The 19,846-nt window shown below is 49.6% G+C and overlaps 3 protein-coding genes across 3 annotated transcripts in view; all 3 read right to left on the bottom strand.

Annotated features, from left to right (window-relative positions):
* The window catches only part of LOC102883042 (glutathione S-transferase theta-1), an 8,455-nt gene extending 592 nt beyond the window's left edge, over positions 1–7,863 (bottom strand). Inside the window, exons 1-4 of the mRNA XM_006908675.3 lie at positions 6,721–7,863; positions 5,657–5,744; positions 3,973–4,123; positions 151–361 (exon numbers count right to left, since the gene is read on the bottom strand). Of these exons, the coding sequence (XP_006908737.1) occupies positions 151–361; positions 3,973–4,123; positions 5,657–5,744; positions 6,721–6,832 (562 nt within the window). The 5' untranslated portion in view covers positions 6,833–7,863. The remainder of the gene's footprint in view (positions 1–150; positions 362–3,972; positions 4,124–5,656; positions 5,745–6,720) is intronic.
* Positions 7,864–7,934: 71 nt separating this feature from the next.
* Positions 7,935–19,846, bottom strand: LOC102882795 (glutathione S-transferase theta-4). Its single transcript, XM_015586886.2, has 8 exons — positions 19,445–19,846; positions 18,817–18,903; positions 17,339–17,515; positions 15,791–15,903; positions 14,751–14,838; positions 10,630–10,780; positions 9,349–9,525; positions 7,935–8,243 (listed from the first exon to the last, which is right to left on the bottom strand). Exons 4-8 carry the CDS (start codon positions 15,900–15,902, stop codon positions 8,046–8,048), a joined length of 726 nt encoding a protein of 241 aa, XP_015442372.1. The 5' UTR covers position 15,903; positions 17,339–17,515; positions 18,817–18,903; positions 19,445–19,846; the 3' UTR covers positions 7,935–8,045.
* Positions 17,057–19,109, bottom strand: LOC107195441 (glutathione S-transferase theta-1). Its single transcript, XM_015586788.1, has 5 exons — positions 18,991–19,109; positions 18,817–18,903; positions 17,799–17,949; positions 17,339–17,515; positions 17,057–17,161 (listed from the first exon to the last, which is right to left on the bottom strand). Exons 1-5 carry the CDS (start codon positions 19,107–19,109, stop codon positions 17,057–17,059), a joined length of 639 nt encoding a protein of 212 aa, XP_015442274.1.

Here is a 19,846-nt window from a genome sequence, read left to right as displayed (position 1 = left end):
AAGGGACAGTACAGAAGTAGATGGGTGAGGCCAAGGATAGTAGCACTTTCCTGGTTTGGGGACCACACAGCTCCAGAAGAGGTTACCGCAAACAAGCACAGTCCCACAGCCAGGTGGGGGTGGCATGAGCAGGACTTCAGCAACTCATCCTGCCAAGTGGGCCTACCTTGCCCACAGTACTCACATGCATCAGCTCCGTGATGGCTACCAGGTCAGCCAGGGAAATGTAGGGCCCGGACAGAAAAGCATTCTTCTGGAGGAACTTGTCCTCAAGTATCTTCAAGGTCACATCCAACTCTGCTAGTGTGGCTGCCAGCATTTCAGGAGATACTGGCTCACCCAGGAAAACAGAGAACATCGCCTAGTGAGTGGGCAGGCAAAGTGGGGGATTAGGGGCCAGTCCAGCTTTGGAGGAAGGAAGCAAGTCTCCCTCCTCTCATTTCTATGCACCTTTCTTCTGCATCCTGGGTAGGCCTGCAGGAAAATTCCCAAAGAACCCCTTTTCCCTGAATTATTCCTGCTTTCATGAGCTCTGATTGGCTGAGCTTCAGAGGTTTCTAAAGGACTCAAACCCCGTTGAGAATGACTCAAAGGGGACCTAAACAGTGAATTTCATACTTTGGTGGAGAGGAGAGGGCTAGCTGGCTTAAGAACTATCTAATTTATAATCTTTTTTCTCCTGAATATAAAATCAGTTCCTCTTACAGTATAAGTAATTATGAGGACAGGCTTTTAAGGTCTCCATTTTGTCACTTATTAATTTGTGTGACCTAGGGCAAAATACACAAACCTTCTTAGCTTCAATTTCCTTGAATAAACAGTACATGACTTATCTTGTAAATAAAAAAGTGAGGTCCAAAGAGCGACAATCAATTTCCAGAGATGGCATAGCCAGGAAAAGACTCAGCCAAGCATAGAATAAACAACTTCTGACCTGGGAGCTACCAGGGACTAAGGAGGAGAGCCAGGAGAGAGAGGTGTCCAGGATTTGGGGAGGAGGGCATTTTTAGGGCAAAGCCATCAAGAGCCTCAGGCTTGGCAGCTGTTAGGGAGACAGAATAGATGGGGAGCACAGGTGGGTGGTGGGGCTTCATGCTCAGTGTGGTAAAGTTGCTTGGGGGGGCTGGGCTGGGATTCAGGAAAGAAAAACAGGACTAGGGCTATACTCAAACTCCTGGCTCAGGGCTTCAGTCCACCCCGACACGACAAGGTGGGATTAGCGATCACAGGCCAGTGCTGGGCTAATGACATTCCTTTGGCTCCAGAGTTTTAAAAAATATAGATCAGCTATTGACATTTAAAAATGGAGACATTTCATACAAAAGTCCAGATTTCCAGTTTCTTTTTAACATAAAGGGAGCATTGCTACCTGGTACCCCTGCCTGGCATCTAAGGCTGATGCCTGAAGAAGGAAGGGCACATGTGCTCCCAGTGGGCTGGACCTCACCTAGCCCATCTCCCTCATTTATTACCTGCCTCCCCCTTGCAAGAGAAGGTCTACGTTTCCCTTCTGTTCCAACTGGGTGATTCCAAAGTTTTTAGGGTCTTAAAAAAGTGTTTTTGTTCCTCTTTAAATATAAAAGACCATAATTGGTTAATAAGTAAATTAAGATTTATTCACATAATGAAATACTACAGAGTAGTGAAAATGGATAAATTAGACCTACCCATAGCAACAAGGAAAATGCAAGTTGCAGAATGGTATGAGAGCATTCATTTAAAAATTTAAGCACTCAAAGCAAAACTTTATTTTGCTTATGGCTATACGTAATTGTAGCAATGTATAAAATCATGAACTGGAAAGACTTGTCCCAGATCCCAGAGTGGGGTGTTCTCTTGGGAAGGAGTGAGCTCAACAAAGAGGTCTTTTGACTTTTGTTCTCTAATGTTTCTTTCTTATATTAAAAATGATATGAGAAAGAACAATAAAACTCACGATCCAGAATTAGCCACACATTTTTTAAAAAGAGTTCCATTGCTGATTAGGCTATCAAAGGTCGCAAAAATACCATTGTTTCCACCCTAAGGACCTTATTTATAAATAACCTTATTTTTCTGTCAAGCCATCAAAGAGTTACAGAATTTGAAAAGAAAAAAAGAAAAAAAGCCTAAACCCATACTGTCCAATATGGTGGCCACCAGCCTCAAGCGGTTACTGAGCTTTTGAAATGTGGCTGGTTCTAGCTGAGATGTGCTGTACCTGTGAAACATACACCAGATTCTGAGGACTTAGAAAAAAAAAGAAAAATATTTCATTAATAATTTTTCTATTGATTACACAGTGATATTTAAAAATGTTTTAATTCTGGTAAAAAAAAAAAAACCATATAATATAAAATATACCATTTTAACCACTGTTGAGTGTTCAGTTCAGTGGCATTAGGTACATTCACATTGTCGTGCAACCATCACCACTACGGTTCCAGAACTGTCTTCACCTTGCAAAACTGGAACTCTGTTCCCATCCAAAAACTTCCCCTCTGTCCCTCCCCCGAGCCCCTGCCAACCACCATTCTCCTTTCTGTCTCTACAAATTTAACTACTCTAGGTGACTCATATAAGTGGAATTATACAATATTTGTCCTTTTGTGTCTGGCTTACTTCACTTAGCAAATGTTTTCAAGGTACATCCATGTTGTAGCATGTGTCAAAACTCCTTTCTTTCTTAAGACCAAATAATATTCTATCGTATGAATGTACAACATTTTGTTTTTCCATTCATCCGTCAATAAACACAAGGGTTGTTTCCACTACTAGTTATTGTGAATAATACCATTATGAACATAAGTGTAAAAATATCTATTTGAGACCCCGCTTGCAATTATTTTAGGAATATATCCAGAAATGAAATTGCTGGACCATTTGGTAATTTTATTTTTAATTTTTGTGATGTGTGTGTGTGTGTATATATATTTGGTGTTGTCACTATTTTTTATTTTAGTTGTTCTAATAGGTGTGTAGTAATATCTCATTATAGTTTTAATTTGCATTTCTCTAATGACTAGTAATGCCAAGCATCTTTTCATGTGTTTATTGGCCGAAATGATAATATTCTGAATATATTGGGTTAAGTGAAATATATTTATTTCACCTGTTTCTTTTTACGTTTTAAATGTGGCTCCTAGGAAATTTTAAAGGACATATGTGGCTCACTTTATGCTTCCATTGTTCAGCACTGGACTAAATTAATCAAATTTTAGAGGACATGAGCCCTTCCTGGATTAGCCTCTTTCATTCCTGGGGTCCAAGAAGGCAGGGTACAAGCTCGCCATTGTTATGGGACTTTTTTGACATGTAGTTGGTACTTAAGTTCCAAATCCCTGCTGGAGAAAGCAAGCAAGCAACCGGATCCCACCTTCAAGATAACTGAAACCAGAGATGAACTGAAACTAACTAAAGCCACAACCTAGCCCACCTCCAGACTAGCTGAAAGAAACTAACCTACCACTGATGCTTCCTGACAGAAGAAAAGTGCAAGCCTTTAAAGGGGTACTTATTACATACTTCAATCTCTACTCATACATAATGTCTGGCACACAATAAAAAACTGAGACATGCAAAGAAAGCAGAAAATATGACAGATAATCAAGAAGATGAAAAACACCAATGGAAACAGACTCACAGAGAATCCAGGTGTTGAAAGTAAGACAGAGACTTTTAAGTAACTATTATAAATGTGTTAAAGAATTTAGAAGAGAAGATGGATCAAATTGGTAAGCAGATGGTGGATTTCAGCAGAGCAATGGAAACTCAAAAAAAAAAAAAATTCTAAACTGAAAAAGTACATATCTCAAGTAAAGAATGGATTAGATGGGCTTAACAGCAACCTGGGCACAACAGAAGAGAAAATTAGTGAGGTCAAAGTCATGTCATTAGAAACTATCCAAACTAAAAAGAAGAATGCAATAGCGCCTGAGCTCCTTTGGGGGTGATGCCCTCGCTGTCTTCCCTACCCCACCCCAGGGGCCTTACCTTATGCCACAGGGCCCGGAGGCAGTTTCTCCGCAGGGTTGTGTGCTGCCATGCCAGGTACTCATCCACACGGGCACGGGCCTGCAGGTCCTGAGGGTACCAGTGGTCAGGGACCTTATACTTGCGGGTCAGGTAGAGCAATATGGCCACACTGCAGGGGAGGGGAGAACATGATGGTTGTGGGAAAGGTACTGAGCTAGGGGTTTCTTCAATCTTCCTGATAATGAGTCAAGATATTTGCCTCATTTTACAGACAAGGAAGCCAGGCTTAGAATAGTGAATGGACTTGCCCAGAGACACGGCCTTTGGTGGCATTGCTGAGAGTCTTTCTGAGGCTAACACCCGAACTCATCCTACCACCAGGCAATATCGCACAGCAGAGTGTCCTGCCATGTGCTCAGAGACAGTTCTTGATGGGAAGGCCAGACCTTCCTGCAGGAGATGGCAGCAAAGCTGAGCCTTAAAGAAGCTCAGTTCTGTCCAGTCTGCAACCACTCTCATCACCTGGCATTCGGACAAGCCTCAGATGACCTGACTGCTCAAATTAGCTTTCCTGTCCTCCTCTTGTTCTTTTCATCCCTTTGTTCTCCCCTGTAGGAAACACTGGGGCTGCTGCAGGATGGTGGAACAGTAGAACAGACGAGCCCCTAGAGCCCTCCTTCTGCCCTGGGTTATGAGGGCTGTCGTGGTGTTGGGACAGGGGTGGACCGGAAAGGGCACTGAGGGTGTGTAAATTTGGGCCCACACGAAGGCTTTCAGGAACTTGGGATGTCCTAAGGGCTGGGAACTCCAGCCAAAAAAGCAGAAAATCTCTGTATCTGCCACCGGCCCATATTCCTATTAGGAATCCTGCCCCCAAAGCCTAGTTTAACAATTCACTCGTCTGTGCAAGATACTTGAACTTCTCTCACTCCCAGCTAATCGTTCAAGTCAACTCTGAGGAAGGCAGCAGGTCCCTGGGAGCCATAGACATCCCAAGGGGGAGAAAAGAGACAGACAAATGCAGATATTGCATGTTGCCCCTGGCAGGTAGCCGTGGGTGCTCAACACCAGCGACACAAGGGCTCAGGACAGTAGGGGCCGCAGGAAGGAAAAACGGTGGTGGCAGAATGTCTGAGAAATTCTTTGGGGGTGTATCATCTTAAGATTTCAGAGATAAGTTCTAAAGCTCCAGGTTCTCCTTTTTGTGGTAGGGATGACTTATGTGACGAAAGGGGCAGAACTAGAAAAATGTTCGGCCTTTCCTGAAGAGGTTTCCACTTCTTGGGACCTGTGGTGATGTAAAATGTCCACATGCCTGGAGGTCCTCCCAAGGATGAGGCCCACCCATGGAAGCTGTAGCTCGGAGATGGAGTCACTGGATAGCCCAGACACTCCTGGGCCATCTTGAAGCAAGTTTGGCCAGAGGAGGCCTCTATGGGGGGTGAAGCTGCCATGCCCTGCCCCCCTGCCTTAGGCTACGCTCACCAACAATCACAGGATTGGTATAAAAGTAAAATACGTGCTTGCTTTTCCAACCATCCCTGTGTGAACACACAGGGGCCTGGGGTCCAGGCCTGACTCTTTAGGATATAGGGCAAAGGGCCCTTCACCTCTCAGGATTTTTGTTTTTTTGTCTATAAAGTAGAGGGTTAGGACAAGATTGTTCCAGCAAGGTCTAGTAGCAGCCTGGGGCTGTAGTTACCTCTCAGTCAAGATGAAGTCCCCATCCTTCAAGGCAGGCACTTTCTTCAAGGGGTTCACCTGGGCAAAGGCATTGCTGAGATGCTGGCCTGCAGAGAGCACATCGTTATGGGTACTGGGAAAATGTGCCCTGTATGGCCTGTTTCCACTCCCTGCAATGCCCAGACCCCAATTTCACAGCTCTTTCCCAGCCCCTGGCTGCTCTCCTGTGTGGTAAAGGGCTGGTAGGGGCCGCTGTGGGAAGGGCAGGAGGCTGCTCTGCCAAGTGGTGCAAAATAGACCTGGACACCCTGGCCAAGGCCCGGAGTAGGGCCATAACCTTCCCCCGACAGCCCGCCCCTCTGCAACAGAGCTCATGCTGCAGGGCAAGGTGCCCCAGTCAAGCCTTCACATGCACCCCACTTACCGCCTTTGCATCATCACCAGCTTCATGAGCTCACATTTTGGGTGTCCCAAGCTGCAAGGGCAGAGTAGCTAGTCACCTGAAAGGAGCTCTGACTTCTTACAGTGCCCTAAGTAGAGCCACCAAACACAGAGAAGTGGCCTTTTCCTGGTATCTATTTAATTATAACCAACTTCTACTGGGCCCTCTGTGTCCTCTTGTTCACCCAGCCCTGGGCACTGAGGACATAGAGCTAGCCCTGCTGTTGCAAAATTTCAGCAGTTGAAGGCCACCAAGGAGGGACTAGCCTCTGTCCTAGTCTCTACACTAGGCCCCTTTAACCTCTCTCCTCCTGCCGCATCTCTCTTCCAGAGGTCCCCTGTCCCTATGCCCAGTTGCACCCCTTTCTTCGCCAGATCTCTCCTTCTTTCCTCCTCCCTACTCCCCACCTTCCATCCCTCCCCCGCCCCTTTATTCGGCCTCAGCTGAGCCCTGGCCTGTTGTCCACGGCACCACCAGACTTTGGGAGATTACTCGAATCTCTCGGATCTTCTTTGTGACCCACCTTTTCCGGTGATGGCCCCAAGAAGTGGGTGGCGCAGGGAGGGGTGCCCCTAAGCAATATTTGGCCTCTCCATTCCTCCCCTACCTCTCGGTTCCCCAAACTCCGCCGTCGGGCCCACCTTTGAGCAGCTCCACGGTGCGCAGCTCAAAGGGGATGCCGTTCTTCTTGGCGAAGATGTAGACAGCGCGGCAGGGCTGGGACAGCAGGTCCAGGTAGAGCTCCAGGCCCATGACCGGTGCCACGGAACCAGACTCGGGATCCAAAGGACGCAGGAAACGCCAGCACTGGTGCGGAGTTTCCCAAGAGACAACCACGCCCCCTGGAGGCCGGTTCCTCTTTGGGCGGCTCCAGGAACCAGACTTTGGCCCAAACACTGGCGACCTGGTGTGCCTGAAAGGCTGAAGCCAGGGGCTCTGGGGCTAGAAGGAGGGGTGGCAACAAGGAATATCGCCCCTCGGAGGGTGACGCTGAGGACCCCCAGTCCTAGTCCTTTGTGACTGGCTCCTTTCACTTAGTATAATGTCTTCAAGGTTCTCCCATATTGTAGCAAGTATCAGAATGTCCTACCATCGCGATTTTACAGATGTGATTTACAGATCAAGAAAGCTTTCGACATCCTGTTTTCATTTCCTTTAGGTGTGTACCCAAAAGTGGGGATTGCTGGATCGCTCCTCATCATTTTAAAGATGGAGAAACAGAGAAGGAAAGACACAAACCCAGGGGATGGGAGGCACGGTGCTGGCAGGAGCAGGAAGACCAAGGCTGTCAAATGCTGGGCCATGGAATTGGAGTGAAGTGAGTAAACACGAAACACTGACCAGAAGCCCTGTCACTTTGACACTGCCAGAACCAGGATCTCTAGAGCGAGGGGCTAAGAGCGTGGACACTGGAGCCAGACTTTCTGGTACATTCCATTGTGTTCAGAGAACATACACTGTATGATTTCCATGTTTAAACTTGAGAAGAACATGCCATGTGCACAGAAGAATGTTTATTCTGCTGTTCTTGAGTGAAGTTGTTCTGTGTGTGTATCTAGTAGATCCAATTGGTTTATAGTGTTTTTCAAGTCCTCTCTTGCCCTGACGATCTTCTGTCTCATTCTATCCATTAACAATAGTGGAGTATTGAAGTCAACTGTTATTATTGGCAGTTTAATCATATTTAAATAATTTTTAAAATTAAAGAATTTAAACATTAAAGAATTTAAACATTAAAGAATTTAAAAATTACAGAATTTTTAAATTCTTTTTGGAAGCTGGCAGGACCCACTCCCACCCACTCCCACATTAGACCTTTTGCTCACACCAGCAGTCGCAGGCTCAGCAGCCATGGTGGTTGTTCCAGTTCTTTATTAGGCAAAGAAACAGGGCCATTTTCGGCATCTCTGCCAAGGAAAGAGGCTCAGAGAGCTGAGCTAGCCAGGCTCTGCAGGATGGGCTGCTTCTACTTGAACTTGTGTAGCAAGTCACAGATCCTCTCCTTGACCATTGGATCCAACGTTGAACAGTCCCACTCTACCAACTTCACCAGCCGGTCATGGGCCTCCCAGAAGAGGCCAGAGCCAATGGCCAGCTCCACCCTCATGCGCCACTCTGCCAGCTTGGAGCTGTTGAGGAAGACATCGTGGTTGCTCCCTATGGGCTGTGTACAGACAAAGAGGAGGTGTGGTTGGTCTGGGGACCAGCCTCACCTGGGTCCCCTCCTACAGCCTCAGTCTGCCATCCTCCGAAGCCTACACCAGGGGTCACAGGCTCTGTAATAGATGTGAGATGGGGGTGGAAGACCCAGAATTCCCCAGGGTTCTTAGTCACTGGTCTTGCCTCAAGGCTCCTAAATCCTTCTCTGAGGTAAGCCCTGGCCCAGGTGGTTCCCGCTTCTCCAGTGTGGAAACTCTCATAAGTCCTGTCTTCTTACAGGGAAACCCTTTGTCCGTAGATGAGGGTGGGTGGAATCAGTTCTTTTTCCCCACATTGAGCCTCCCTCTGTGGTCAAGCACAAGGGCTGGAATGGGAGACCCAGCAGGCAGCCTAAGAAATGTGCACCCAAGATGTTAGAGAAGCTCAAAAGGGAGTGGGTTGGGAAACATGCAAGGAGTGGAGGGTGAAATGTAGGGGCTGCACCACTTGGAACAGAAAAACTGGAATGGTTTTTCCTGGTGCTGGCCTGTGCTGCATGCTGACCAAGGACCAAAGTGACCGCTTTGCAACTGGCCAGAGGTTATGCTGGCCTCACAAGACATTGGCTAGGGTCTAAACTGGCCAGCCTGCACACCAACTAGCTCAAAACTGGCCACCTCCCCTGAATGAATGCCCCATACCCGCGTATACACCCAAACGCACAGTGAATGCCCCTCAAACCCAGAGCCAAGGGAACTGCTCTGTACAGCTGTATAGAGCTCAGCTAGACGGACACTTTGGAAACCTCTGGACACTTCCTGGAGAGTCTGTCAGGAGAGGAGGCATCCAGGATCCTGGCTGACTAACCAAGAAACGCTGTGTGCTTCTCCATATCCCAGGCTCACCCTCTAGCTCCTCCCCACTGAGGAATTTTTGCGAAGTATGATGATCATGACCCTCCCTGGTTCAAAACTTTCTATGTTTCCTGTGGCCTCCAGCCACCCAGACTTGGCTCCCACAGCCCAAATGTATCCTGCCTTCACCTGCCTATCCTCAAGTTATGCCCAACTGGTCACAGGGGAGTCCCGCCTCTGTCTTGGGCTCTGTCTCCCCCCCACCACACTCCACACCTGCATCATCTGCACCAGGGCCACCAAGTCAGCCAGTGAGATGTGGTCCCCAGTGATGAACATTCTGTCCTGCAGAAACTTCTCCTCGAAGAGCTGCAGGTTTTTGTTTGCCTCTGCTATCATCTCCTCTGTCTTCTCAGCTGGAACCTCCTCACCTGTGATCATCGGGATCAGCAGCTAGCCAGGGTGGGAGAGAGGAGGGAGGACAGGGCTGTACTCCAGTCACCTCTGGCCCTTGTCTGCTAGAGAGGTATTGGACAGAACCAAGGAGATAAAGTGGTTTCACCTCTTTTAGCAGTTCTGGTTGCTATAAGTTACCTGGGGCCATTGTTCAGAAGCATTTTGAGATCCCAGCAGGAAGGAATCATGTGATTGATTAGTGATGTCTGTCACAGGCATAGGATAAGATATAGGAGCACATGTACTGTGATGGATCGCATATATGATGGTGGTCCCATAAGATTATAATGAAGCTGAAAAATTCCTATCACCTAGTAATGTGGCCATCATAATATCATGATGCAATGCATTACTCATGTGTTTGTGGTGATGCTGGTATAAACAAACCTACTTCACTACAGTCATATAAAAGTATAGCACATACAATTATATATGGTACATAATACTTGATAATGATAATAAAAGGCTGTTTCTAGTTTACAAACTTGCTATATTATACCTTTGATCGTTATTTTAGAGTGTATTCTTTCTACTTAAAAAAAAAATTTGCTGTAAAACAATATGGTATGTTACATTGGCAATAGCCTCATACACCCCATGTTTATCCCATCTCTTGATTGCATCTTTCTCTTGTGCTTGATTTAATCTTGTGTTGTTTTGTACAGTAACACACTGTTTATAGCCTAGAAGCAATAGGCTCTACTATATAGCCTAGGCGTGTAGCAGACTTTATCATCTAGGTTTGTCTAAGTGCAATCTATAATGTTTGCATAATGACAGAATTGCCTAACAGCACATTTCTCAGAATGTATCCCTATCATTAAGCAACACAGTATATTTGGTGGTCTCTATGGGCCCTTCAACTCTGATATTTTCTAGTTCAGAATGAAATTTCTTGAATTCTATGCTGGCTTGAGTGAGATCAGCCCCTCCTCGGTGCCCCTCCCCTTGCCTTGACAAAGCTCTTTCATATCCTGTGGTTCACTCCACACTCTCGACATCTCTGTTAGGCAGGTGGGAGAGGGCGCTGAGGAAATGAGGCTCAAGGAGGGACACTAGCTTGAGCTCATCAGTGGTCAGCCCCAGCCGCGAACCACTTACCTTGATCCAAAGTATCTTGTTCATGGGCATTTGAATGGCCGTGTGCTGCCAGGCCATGAACTCATCCACACGGGCGCGCATGTGCAGGTCTGGTGGGTACCAGTGCGAGGGGGTGCTGTACTTGCGGCACAAGTACAAGAGGATGGCCGCGCTGCAGAAAGGGTAGGTCAGAGCACTTCTCTTGCCTTCCCCGACTCCGATACACCACCCCAGCGTGGCCTGGGCCCAATGTGGCTCCAGCCACAGGTGCACTCTAGGCATTCACATTCTTCCAGGGGAAGGATGGGCCCAAAGGCCCTGGGAAAGTCTGTCAGGTCCGTCTGCCAGTCAGCAAGGACAGAAAGAGAAACCCTGCAGGGTGAGTGGGAGTTGGCGGATGGTGTCAGGAGGAACAGTCCAGACAAAGAACAGCGTGAGTGGAAACACTGGGGTAAAAAGGAGCATGGTAAATTTGGAGAAAGGAGAGTATAACGGAAAAAAGGGAGTGGGTAAGGAGTGATTAGAGACAGCTAGAGACAGGGAGGCCCTCAGAGATGCAGGGAGGACATGGATTTAACCGTCAAGGTTATGGATTATATAAGCAGTGGGATGAGAAGATCCACCTTGACTTTTAGAAAGCTCCCGCGGGTGCTGGATGCAGCAGGTAGGGTCCCCTGGGCAGAGTCAGAAGGTCAGAGGAAGCAGAGCTGGATGGAGGGGGAAGAAGAGGAGAAGGAACAGCCTGGGAGGGAAGAAGGAGGAGGGAGGTCCTGGAGAAGGAGGGCAGTCCTAAATCCTGAATGGTCTCAACTGATCTCACATTAACCCCACAAGGCGGAAATCGATGTGTTCTCTACCCACATTTGAGGAAACGGGCTCAGAGATACAATTAACTTGCCAAAGACACATATCCCATGAGTGGCAGAATCGGTTTGACCCCAGCAGCCCAGCCTCAAGCATGAGCCCTGCCACCTTTCTTGACTACCTGGCATAGCTGGTGACCTTGGTCAGGTGGGGTGGGGGAAGGGAGGAGCTGAGGGAAGTGCACAATGGAGAGTAAATTGACAGCAAGACCATTTGGTCTTCAGCCTCTGCAGGAGGCTTGAGAGGCAGGCAGAGTCTTGCCTCACTGGCGTAACACCCCTGCCCATTCTGTGACTCTTGGTGGCCAGTCCTAGGTCATGACTGCTCTGAGCAGGCTTGTCAGTGGCTCCCAGATCTGACCGATTCCTTCCAGCTTGTCTGAGGCCTGCGCCCCCTGCTCGAGCCCACTGTCCACACCACCGTACTCTCTGTGTTTCTTTGTCCTGAACCTTGAAATTCTGCCCTCCAATGCTATTCCCTGATGTTAGCCCTCCCAGCTCCCACTCTGGGAGCATCAGGGCCAAAGGGGACCCATATGCACCAGCATGTTCTCAAACATTTCCTGACCCCCAGAGAAGACCAGGGCTCACTATGACTAGAGGAGCCCCACCTCCTGGGGGACAGGCACCCCTGCTTGCCTCAGCCCCTGAGATGACCCTTGACTAGGTACCTGGCCTTCTGTCTGCCCAGCCCTCTTTCCCCTACTTTTCCCACAGGAACCTGCTCTGCCATCTCCAACCAAATGATTCCGGAGGGAACAGCTGGCAGTCACAGGTCTCAGTGCCCCCGTCATTGAGAAGAAGGACTGGGCCCATCCTTGTCCTTCCCTGGGAATTTCAGATCTCCTAAGAAGGAGGAATTTCTCCCTTCCGGAGAACCAGGTACTCCGAAGATATGGCTACAAAGCTGCAAGTGTACAGAAATGAGGGGAGGAGGCTGACACGCCCTCAGAGAAGCCCCATAGGTGATATGGGTGGAAAGAACATCAGCACCACAGTAGCCAGGCCCAGATTCCCCTGGCTTGTCACATCTTCCAGTAAACTCAAACTGGTTCAGTAGGGTCTCTGCCATTTGCAGCCATCTTTAGCCCCTCACTAAGTGCTCTAATAGACACACCTGAGAGGCTGGAGGGGATAGGGGGATGGGAGTGGATTTACCAGATGAGAAGAGCACATCATTCTAAGGCCCAGACTGGGAGCTGGGGAGGAAGGGACCACCAGGACGAGAATGTGGCATAATAAGGCCAAAGGCAGAGAGAAGGAGCCTTGGCATGCTGAGGTTGAGGTCCTGCTCCAGAAAGAACGCCAAGGATGTGGCTGGACAACTGTTTATTAAAGAGATTAGATACATGACTTGTGGATCCAATCAACCATTTCAGTAGAAACACACCAGCCTGGAGTAAAGGGGACTGAGTTGGGGTAAAATGAAGGAAGGCTGTTGGACTTCTGAGAAATGGGCTGATGGAGCTATTCAACTGCAATGTGTGTTAGCCTTCAAGAAAAGGGAAGAATGGCCCCGAGGGAGGTTCAGAGTCCAACAGGGCTGTCCTGCTGCTACAGGCCCAAAGCGGGATAGTGAGGTAGGGGCCGGGCCTTGGCCTCCTTGGTTCCAGAGGATGAGGCCGTCACCCATAGAATAGAGCATGCGGCCAAAGAAGATGATTCTCAGCCCTTAAAATCTAGTACAACTTGCTCTGCTAGGTTTCAGGCTTGTTTGAAATACATGAACCCTCTTTTCCTTCCTCTTCCTCTTCCTCTTCCTGTTTTGAAATGGGAATATATATCCCATTCTTGACCCCCCATGGGATTTTGGAAACAGGATGACCTATCACAGTTCACAGATGGAGGGGAATTTTGGCCCAGAATGAACCATACCCTGACTCTCACCCCTACCTGATTTGGATTTAGACATTGACATTTTGGACTTGAGTTGATGCTGGGATGATTAAGATTTTTGGAGATATTGAGATGAAGTGAACACATTTTGCATATGAGAAGTACATGAAATGGGGGGGTAGGGGTGGGGCGGAGAGCAGACTGTTACAGGTTGAATATTATCCCTCCAGAAAGTTATGTTGAAGTCCCAATGCTCGGTAAACCTCAGATTGTGACTGTATTTGGACATAGGGTCTTTATAGAGGTAATCAAGTTAAAGTAAGGTCGTTACCATGGATTCTAATCGAATATGACTGGTGTCCTTATTAAACGAAGAAATTTGGACACAGATATACACAGAAGGAAGGCAGTGTGAAGAGACGCAGGAGGAAGATGACCACCCACCAACCAAGGAAACCTTGAGGCTACCAGAATCTAGGACAGAGGCCTGGAACAGACACTTCCCAGCCCCTTCAGAGGGAGCATGGCTCTACCAACACCTTGGTTTCAGACTTGTAGCCCCCAGAACTGTGAGACAATACATTTCTGTTGTTCTAAGCCACTCAGTTGGTGGTACTTTGTTATAGCAGGAAAATACTAGGCCCTTGTCTGTTGTCCACTTGGGAGGTATACTTCAAAATTATGAGACCACCTGTGAAGTAATCTGAAAACCAATCAACTCTGAATCTTACCAAACCTTTAGATCCAACTATCAATTTACAGGAAATGAAGGGATAGAATACCATGTTCCATGACGCCATGAGAATGCAGTCAGCAAAATTCAGACGGTGGAAACCCCACAGAACAAAAGACCTGGTTTCTTCGGCCACAACAAAGATGCAAAGGTAAAAGTTGGGGCTTGGAAGGGGCTGGAGATTAAAAGAGATTTAAGAGACAGATCAATCAATTGCAATACTTGCAGCTTATCTGGACCTCGATTCAAACACATGAACTGCAAAGGGAATATTTACGAGGTAATCAGAGACTTTTGAACATGAACTGGATATTTGATGAAATCCAGGAATTATTGTTAATTATATTAGATGTCATCGTGGTATTGCGGTGGTAAGGTTTTTTTGTTTGTTTTGGTTTTTAAGAGCCCTAATCTTTTAGAAGTACATTCCTAAACATTTATGGGTAAAATGATGGAGTGGCCAGGAAGTAGGGAAATAGATTAGGGTACCAATGATGCAAAATGGGCCTCTGAGCAAAGGAGTGTTGGAGCTGGGTGATGGGTACGTGGAGGTTGATACAATCCTCATTAGTTAGTATTCATTCTACTTTAGTGTATGTGTAAAATTTTCCATAGTAAAAGAAGTAAATAAATACTGGCAGGTTGACTCCAGGTTAATCTCCCAGGAGGAGCAGAGACAGATGGAGGAAGGGCCCCAGCAAAACTGTTACCTTTCAGATAAGACGAATTTTCCATCTCTGAGGCTGGGCAGCTTCTTCAGGGGATTGATCTCAGTATATTCCTTGCTGTGATGCTGACCTGAGAAGGGCAGGGAAGGTCTGAGGCTTCTGGTAGGCCTACCAGAGGCAGAAATGCCTTTCTCTCTATTTACTTAAAAAGGGGAAACTGAGGCCCAGAGGACATCATGGCTCAACCCAGGTCAGAACGGGGGTCAGGATCAGGACTCCTGCTCCCATCCCAGGCTCCGTGACCAGGAAAACCCTTTGGCTCACTGAAGCTGGAGGCTGCCTGTCCCACCCCTAACTCGGAGCCTGAAGCCACCGCCTGCATCCGGGAGCCCCAGCCCCAGCACACAGCTGGAATCCAAAAGGGAGGCTTTCACATGCAATCCATCCAATGTAGTGGGGAGAAGCTTTAAGCTGTCTTTATTGGAAACATTTCTGGGGCTCCACTCATAACCCGTTCATTTCTGTAGTTCCTGGATATCCTCCTCTATGTTCTAGAGGCTTCTGCCTCTGCAAGTTGAGCTTTAAGAGTGCCCTCTGTGCTTGGGAGTGTTGGAGACTGGTGCCCTGAGCCTCACCAGTGTCTATGTCACCCTCAGCAGGCTTGAACATTGGGAGAGGATGGGTGTGGCCCAAAGCAGTATCTGGACTCTTAGATGCTAGAGGACCAGACACCTCTGCGACCTTTGCCAACCTTGTTGACAGGTGCTACAGCTAGCAAGATTCTAGACTCCCACAAGGAGAAGGTGAGGTACTGGGTGGAAGCCCAGGGGCTCTTCCACAGTTCTTTCTCCGACTTTGCCTTCTGAAAGCCTGTTCATGGCAGTGGGGCAGAATTAGTGGGGACTGGTAAAGGTAGGCTGCACAGCAGCACAGCCTACAATTCCTTGGGAACCTTTTCTTCCCCTGTGGACTTGGGAGAGAACAGTCTCCCCAGTCTCAGTCTCCACTTTTCAGACATACCCTGAACTTGTGCATCGCCTACTCCTAAGACTAGACCTGCCCAGACAGCACTGGATGCCAACCTTTCAGCAGATCCACAAACTGAAAGTCGAAGGGGATGCTGTTCTTTCTGGCGAAGATGTAGACGGCGCGGCAGGATGCTGACAGCAGGTCCAGGTAGAGCTCCAGGCCCATGCTGAAACATATGTTAGGCCCTCTCCAGCTGTGGTCAGCAGGCCCTGAACTTGAGCCTGAGCCCCTTGGTCCTGTGTCAGCCAGCCCTCTCCAACCCAGGCCCAAGACCCCGCATTCTGGAACTTTTTGTTTCACTTGGTATTGTCATGAAGCCATGAAGCCTGGAATTCTCATAGCAGCAGGATTCTGCCACCCGGCTGCCTGCCACCAACGTTTACCTGTGCAAGATGAAACTATTTACCCTATTGTGCAGGAATGGACAAGAGCCAGGCCCCCCAGAGCTGGAAGGAACCAGTTTACCCACATACCTCCTCCCAGCCACTGCCCCTGGCAGACATCGCTAATCTATCACAGCCCTCTTTCCCCTGAGCTTGAATGAAACCTCAGAATCCTTCTGAACACAGAGCCCCAAGGGGCATCACTAATGGCTGGTGGCTGAGAAGGAGGGGAGAGAAGGCTGAGGAGCTTGGAGGAGCCCAAGAGAAGCTGCCCCTTTCTTCTCTGCCTAGTCTCTCCTGGGAGTAGGCTAGGAAAGACCCCTGGCTCGGAACGGAGGGCTGGAGTTGCAGGGGAGTGAGGGGTGACTGTGACTTTGCCTTTCTCCTCCCTTGTGCACATGTGTTCGCCCATGGCTTTCTGAGAAAGGCTTACACATAGGAGTTCCCAGGGCCAGGCCTTCATTGTGGAACGTGACCAAAGGGGCTTTGCAGGGACCGGAAGGAGGATGGGCTGGGAAAACCAGCCCTGGAGGATTTCAAAGCAATGATTGGGAATACTCACTGCTCAATCCAGCTTTAATTGTGACTAGAAAAGGATTGGAAAAAAGAAAAACAGGGGCCTGGACAGCTGTCAGAGCATTGGGAACAACGCCACAGAGAAGTCAAGGGGTGGCCGGCCAGGCTGTGCCATGCAGAGGAGCCCAGAAACTTCCAGCCTGGGGCGGCCCGGCCATGCACCTGGAGCTCAGCACTGAGAAATTTAGTGGCAAGGCCTGAGTGAGGCTCACTCTCTGCTGTGTGATCTTGAGAGAGTCCCTGTCCACTCAGAAGTGAGGGACCCCACTTCCTGGGGCAGAGAAAGGCTGGAGACAAGTGGAGGACACACGGCATGTTTATTGCAGATAGCAGGGTGCAGGAGAGCGGGCAGCACCCCTCTCAGTGGAGCCGCTCCTGCAGCCGCGGCACCAGCTCCTGGGCCAGCTGGGGTTCCTGCTGGGCCTCTTGGGGTTCCCAAGGTTGAAGTACAAGCCTGTGGGCCTCCTAGACGAGCTCGGGGCCCAGAACAGCCTCCATGCGGACCTGTCATACCGCCAGCCGGGGCCACTCTCGGAGGAGGTCAGCCGACAGCAGTGGGCTGGGAAGACAGGGCAGCTGGAGCTGGAGGTTCAGCCCAGCCCAGAGTACCCCCCAGAGGGTGAGCAAACAGGAGAATCTCACCTGCATCCGCTCCGTGAGCACCGTCGGTTCCACCAGGGAGACCTGCTCAGTCACCAGGAAGGGCTTGGCCACCAGGGCCTCTGGATCCTGGTGTTGCAGAGCAGACATCAGCCTTCCCAACAGCTGCACCAGCTGTGTGGCATCCACAGGCTGCCCCAAGAAGTGGGGCAGGAAAGACTGGGCAGGGAAGAAAAGGAACGGCTTATCTTGGGCTCCTCCAAGCTCCTCAGCCTTCTCTCCCCTCCTTCCCAGCCACCAGCCATTAGTGATGCCCTTTTGGGCTCTGTGTTCAGAAGGATTCTGAGGTTTCATTCAGGCTCAGGGGAAAGAGGGCTGTGATAGATTAGCGATGTCTGCCAGGGGCAGTGGCTGGGAGGAGGAATGTGGGTAAACTGGTTCCTTCCAGCTCTGGGGGTCCTGGCTCTTGTCCATTCCTGTGCAATAGAGTAAATAGTTTCACCTTGCACAGGTAAACGTTGGTGGAAGGCTGCTGGATGGCGGTGTGCTGCCATACCCGGTACTCCCTGATGTGGGTGCAGGCTTGCAGCTGAGGTGGGTACCAGTGTGTGTCTATCTGGTACTTGTAGCTCAGGTATAAAAGGATGGCCACACTGCGAGCAAGGGTGTCAGAGATCTCCCCATCCTGCCAGGACCCGGGGCTCTATTTCTCACAAGCAGGGTGATTTGACGCTGTTTGTCTCCAACTCTACCTCCAAGAGAAGACCTCCCCGCTCCCACACACCCCTCCAGGTGGCATCTTTCCCCCCAGCAAACTGTTCCATTCCCCCATCTCCAAACTCTGCTCTTCCCTGGGCCCCGTTTCAACCTCCTCCTCGGCTACTCCTCCAACTTGCCCTCTGCCTCCAGGCCCAGCTACTGGCACTAAGGTCCCCACTCAGAGGGAGGAAGGCAGACCTGCCAAGGACACCTACCTCAAGGGGTCTCCAAGTTCCTTTCCTGGGCTAGTTCTCCCTCTAGCTCAGAGTCTGGGGAAGAGGCTTGGAAGGTTCCTCTGTCTTGAGCCCCCTCGGGTTCCTGGCACTGGGAGCCCAGTTTCTACCCTCAGGCAAACCCCATTTTACAGAAGAGAAACCTGGGGCAGGAAGTGAGGATGTGGGGAGTTGGGATGCATAGCCCAGTGTCACCCTGGGGCTGCCTGGCTCTGTGACTCTGAAAGGACAGGTTCAGGACATCTGGGCAGGGGTTCCCCTCAAGCCTTGCTCCAGGTTGTTCAAACCTGGCTGGGTGACCTACGCCTCTTCCTGACTCTGAAGCTCCCAGCTTTAGCCCCAAAGCAATCCCCCCGGTCCAGCTCGCTGCTCTCTGAGCTGCGCCGGCTGAAAGGAAGAAGGGGCTGAAGCATTTTGGAAAGATCTCCAAGCCAGAGGTTATCAGCTTTCTGCCTCCCTGCAACCCTGAGCTCCAGACCCAAAAAGAGCCTGGCTCTAAGCCTAGACTGTCCCCCGGGTCACCATTACCTCTCCGCCAGCAGGAAGTTCCCATCCCTGAGGGCAGGCACCTTCTCCAGGGAGTTCGCCTTCAGGAATTCTGATTTCGGGTGCTTCCTTGGGAGGCAGAGAGGAGGGGAAGCTTAGTGTAGGATCTGGCCCCAAGTGCCCCCTCCTTGGGGCCCTCATAGCTTCCGGGCTCACCCCGTGCCAGCTCCGTGGGCTTCAGTTGAAACGGATGCCATAATGCCATTATTCTTAGCAAAAATGTAGATGGCATAGCTCAGGGTCAAGTACAGGTCCAGAAAAAGCTCAAGTGCCATTGCTGTACCTCATTCTGGCCTCACCTGCCCTCCCCCTCAGGCCTGCCTCCAGGGTTTGCTCTGCCCCTCAAAATGGGGCCTGAGGTCTATGCCCCTCCCTAGAGCCTACTTCCTCTACCACTAGCTGGTGCTCTGCCAAGCTGCCAACCGTCCTGGACTCTGGGGAGTGGCATCAGGGTGGGCCGTGTCACCGTTGGGGTTTGGTTGTGGGTTTTCCAAAAGCAGGTTCCCCAGCCTGGCCCTCTTCCTCCTTCACAGGTGTTGCAAGCTTGTGGACACTCCCACCTCTTGCTCCCTTCCTCTGGCTACGGCCAATCACTCCCTCCAGGGCAGACCTGAAACCTGCTTGAGGAAGCCAGGGTGGCTTTCACAATCCTTCAAGTTGAGGTGACATGGGCAAGTGGGGCTGGGAGACCAGCTGGCAGGCACACATTTCAGGTGTTTAAAGCCTGTGTCTTTTCTCCCACTACACCTGCAAGACACACATACACACAGAATCACACTCACACACATTTGCACGTGCACATGCCCATCCACCCCCAGCCGAGGTCTCCCCTCTCTCCACACCAAGAAATGTCCAGACAGCTTAAAGTCACCTCTCCCTCAACTGCCCTCCTTCAGAGCTCCCCACCTCAGGCCAGATCCCTTGCAGTCTTTCTTCTTCCTCATCCTAACCCCATCCTTCCATCGCCAAGTGCTGTCATGCTGCTGCTCTACCTCCTGCATCTTTTATGCCA

This window comes from Pteropus alecto, unplaced genomic scaffold (genome assembly GCF_000325575.1).
Source record: "Pteropus alecto unplaced genomic scaffold, ASM32557v1 scaffold113, whole genome shotgun sequence".
In the NCBI taxonomy this organism is placed as follows: Eukaryota; Metazoa; Chordata; class Mammalia; order Chiroptera; family Pteropodidae; genus Pteropus; species Pteropus alecto.
Note: the sequence above shows the minus strand (reverse complement) of the source record. Positions and strands in the feature narration are given on the sequence as shown.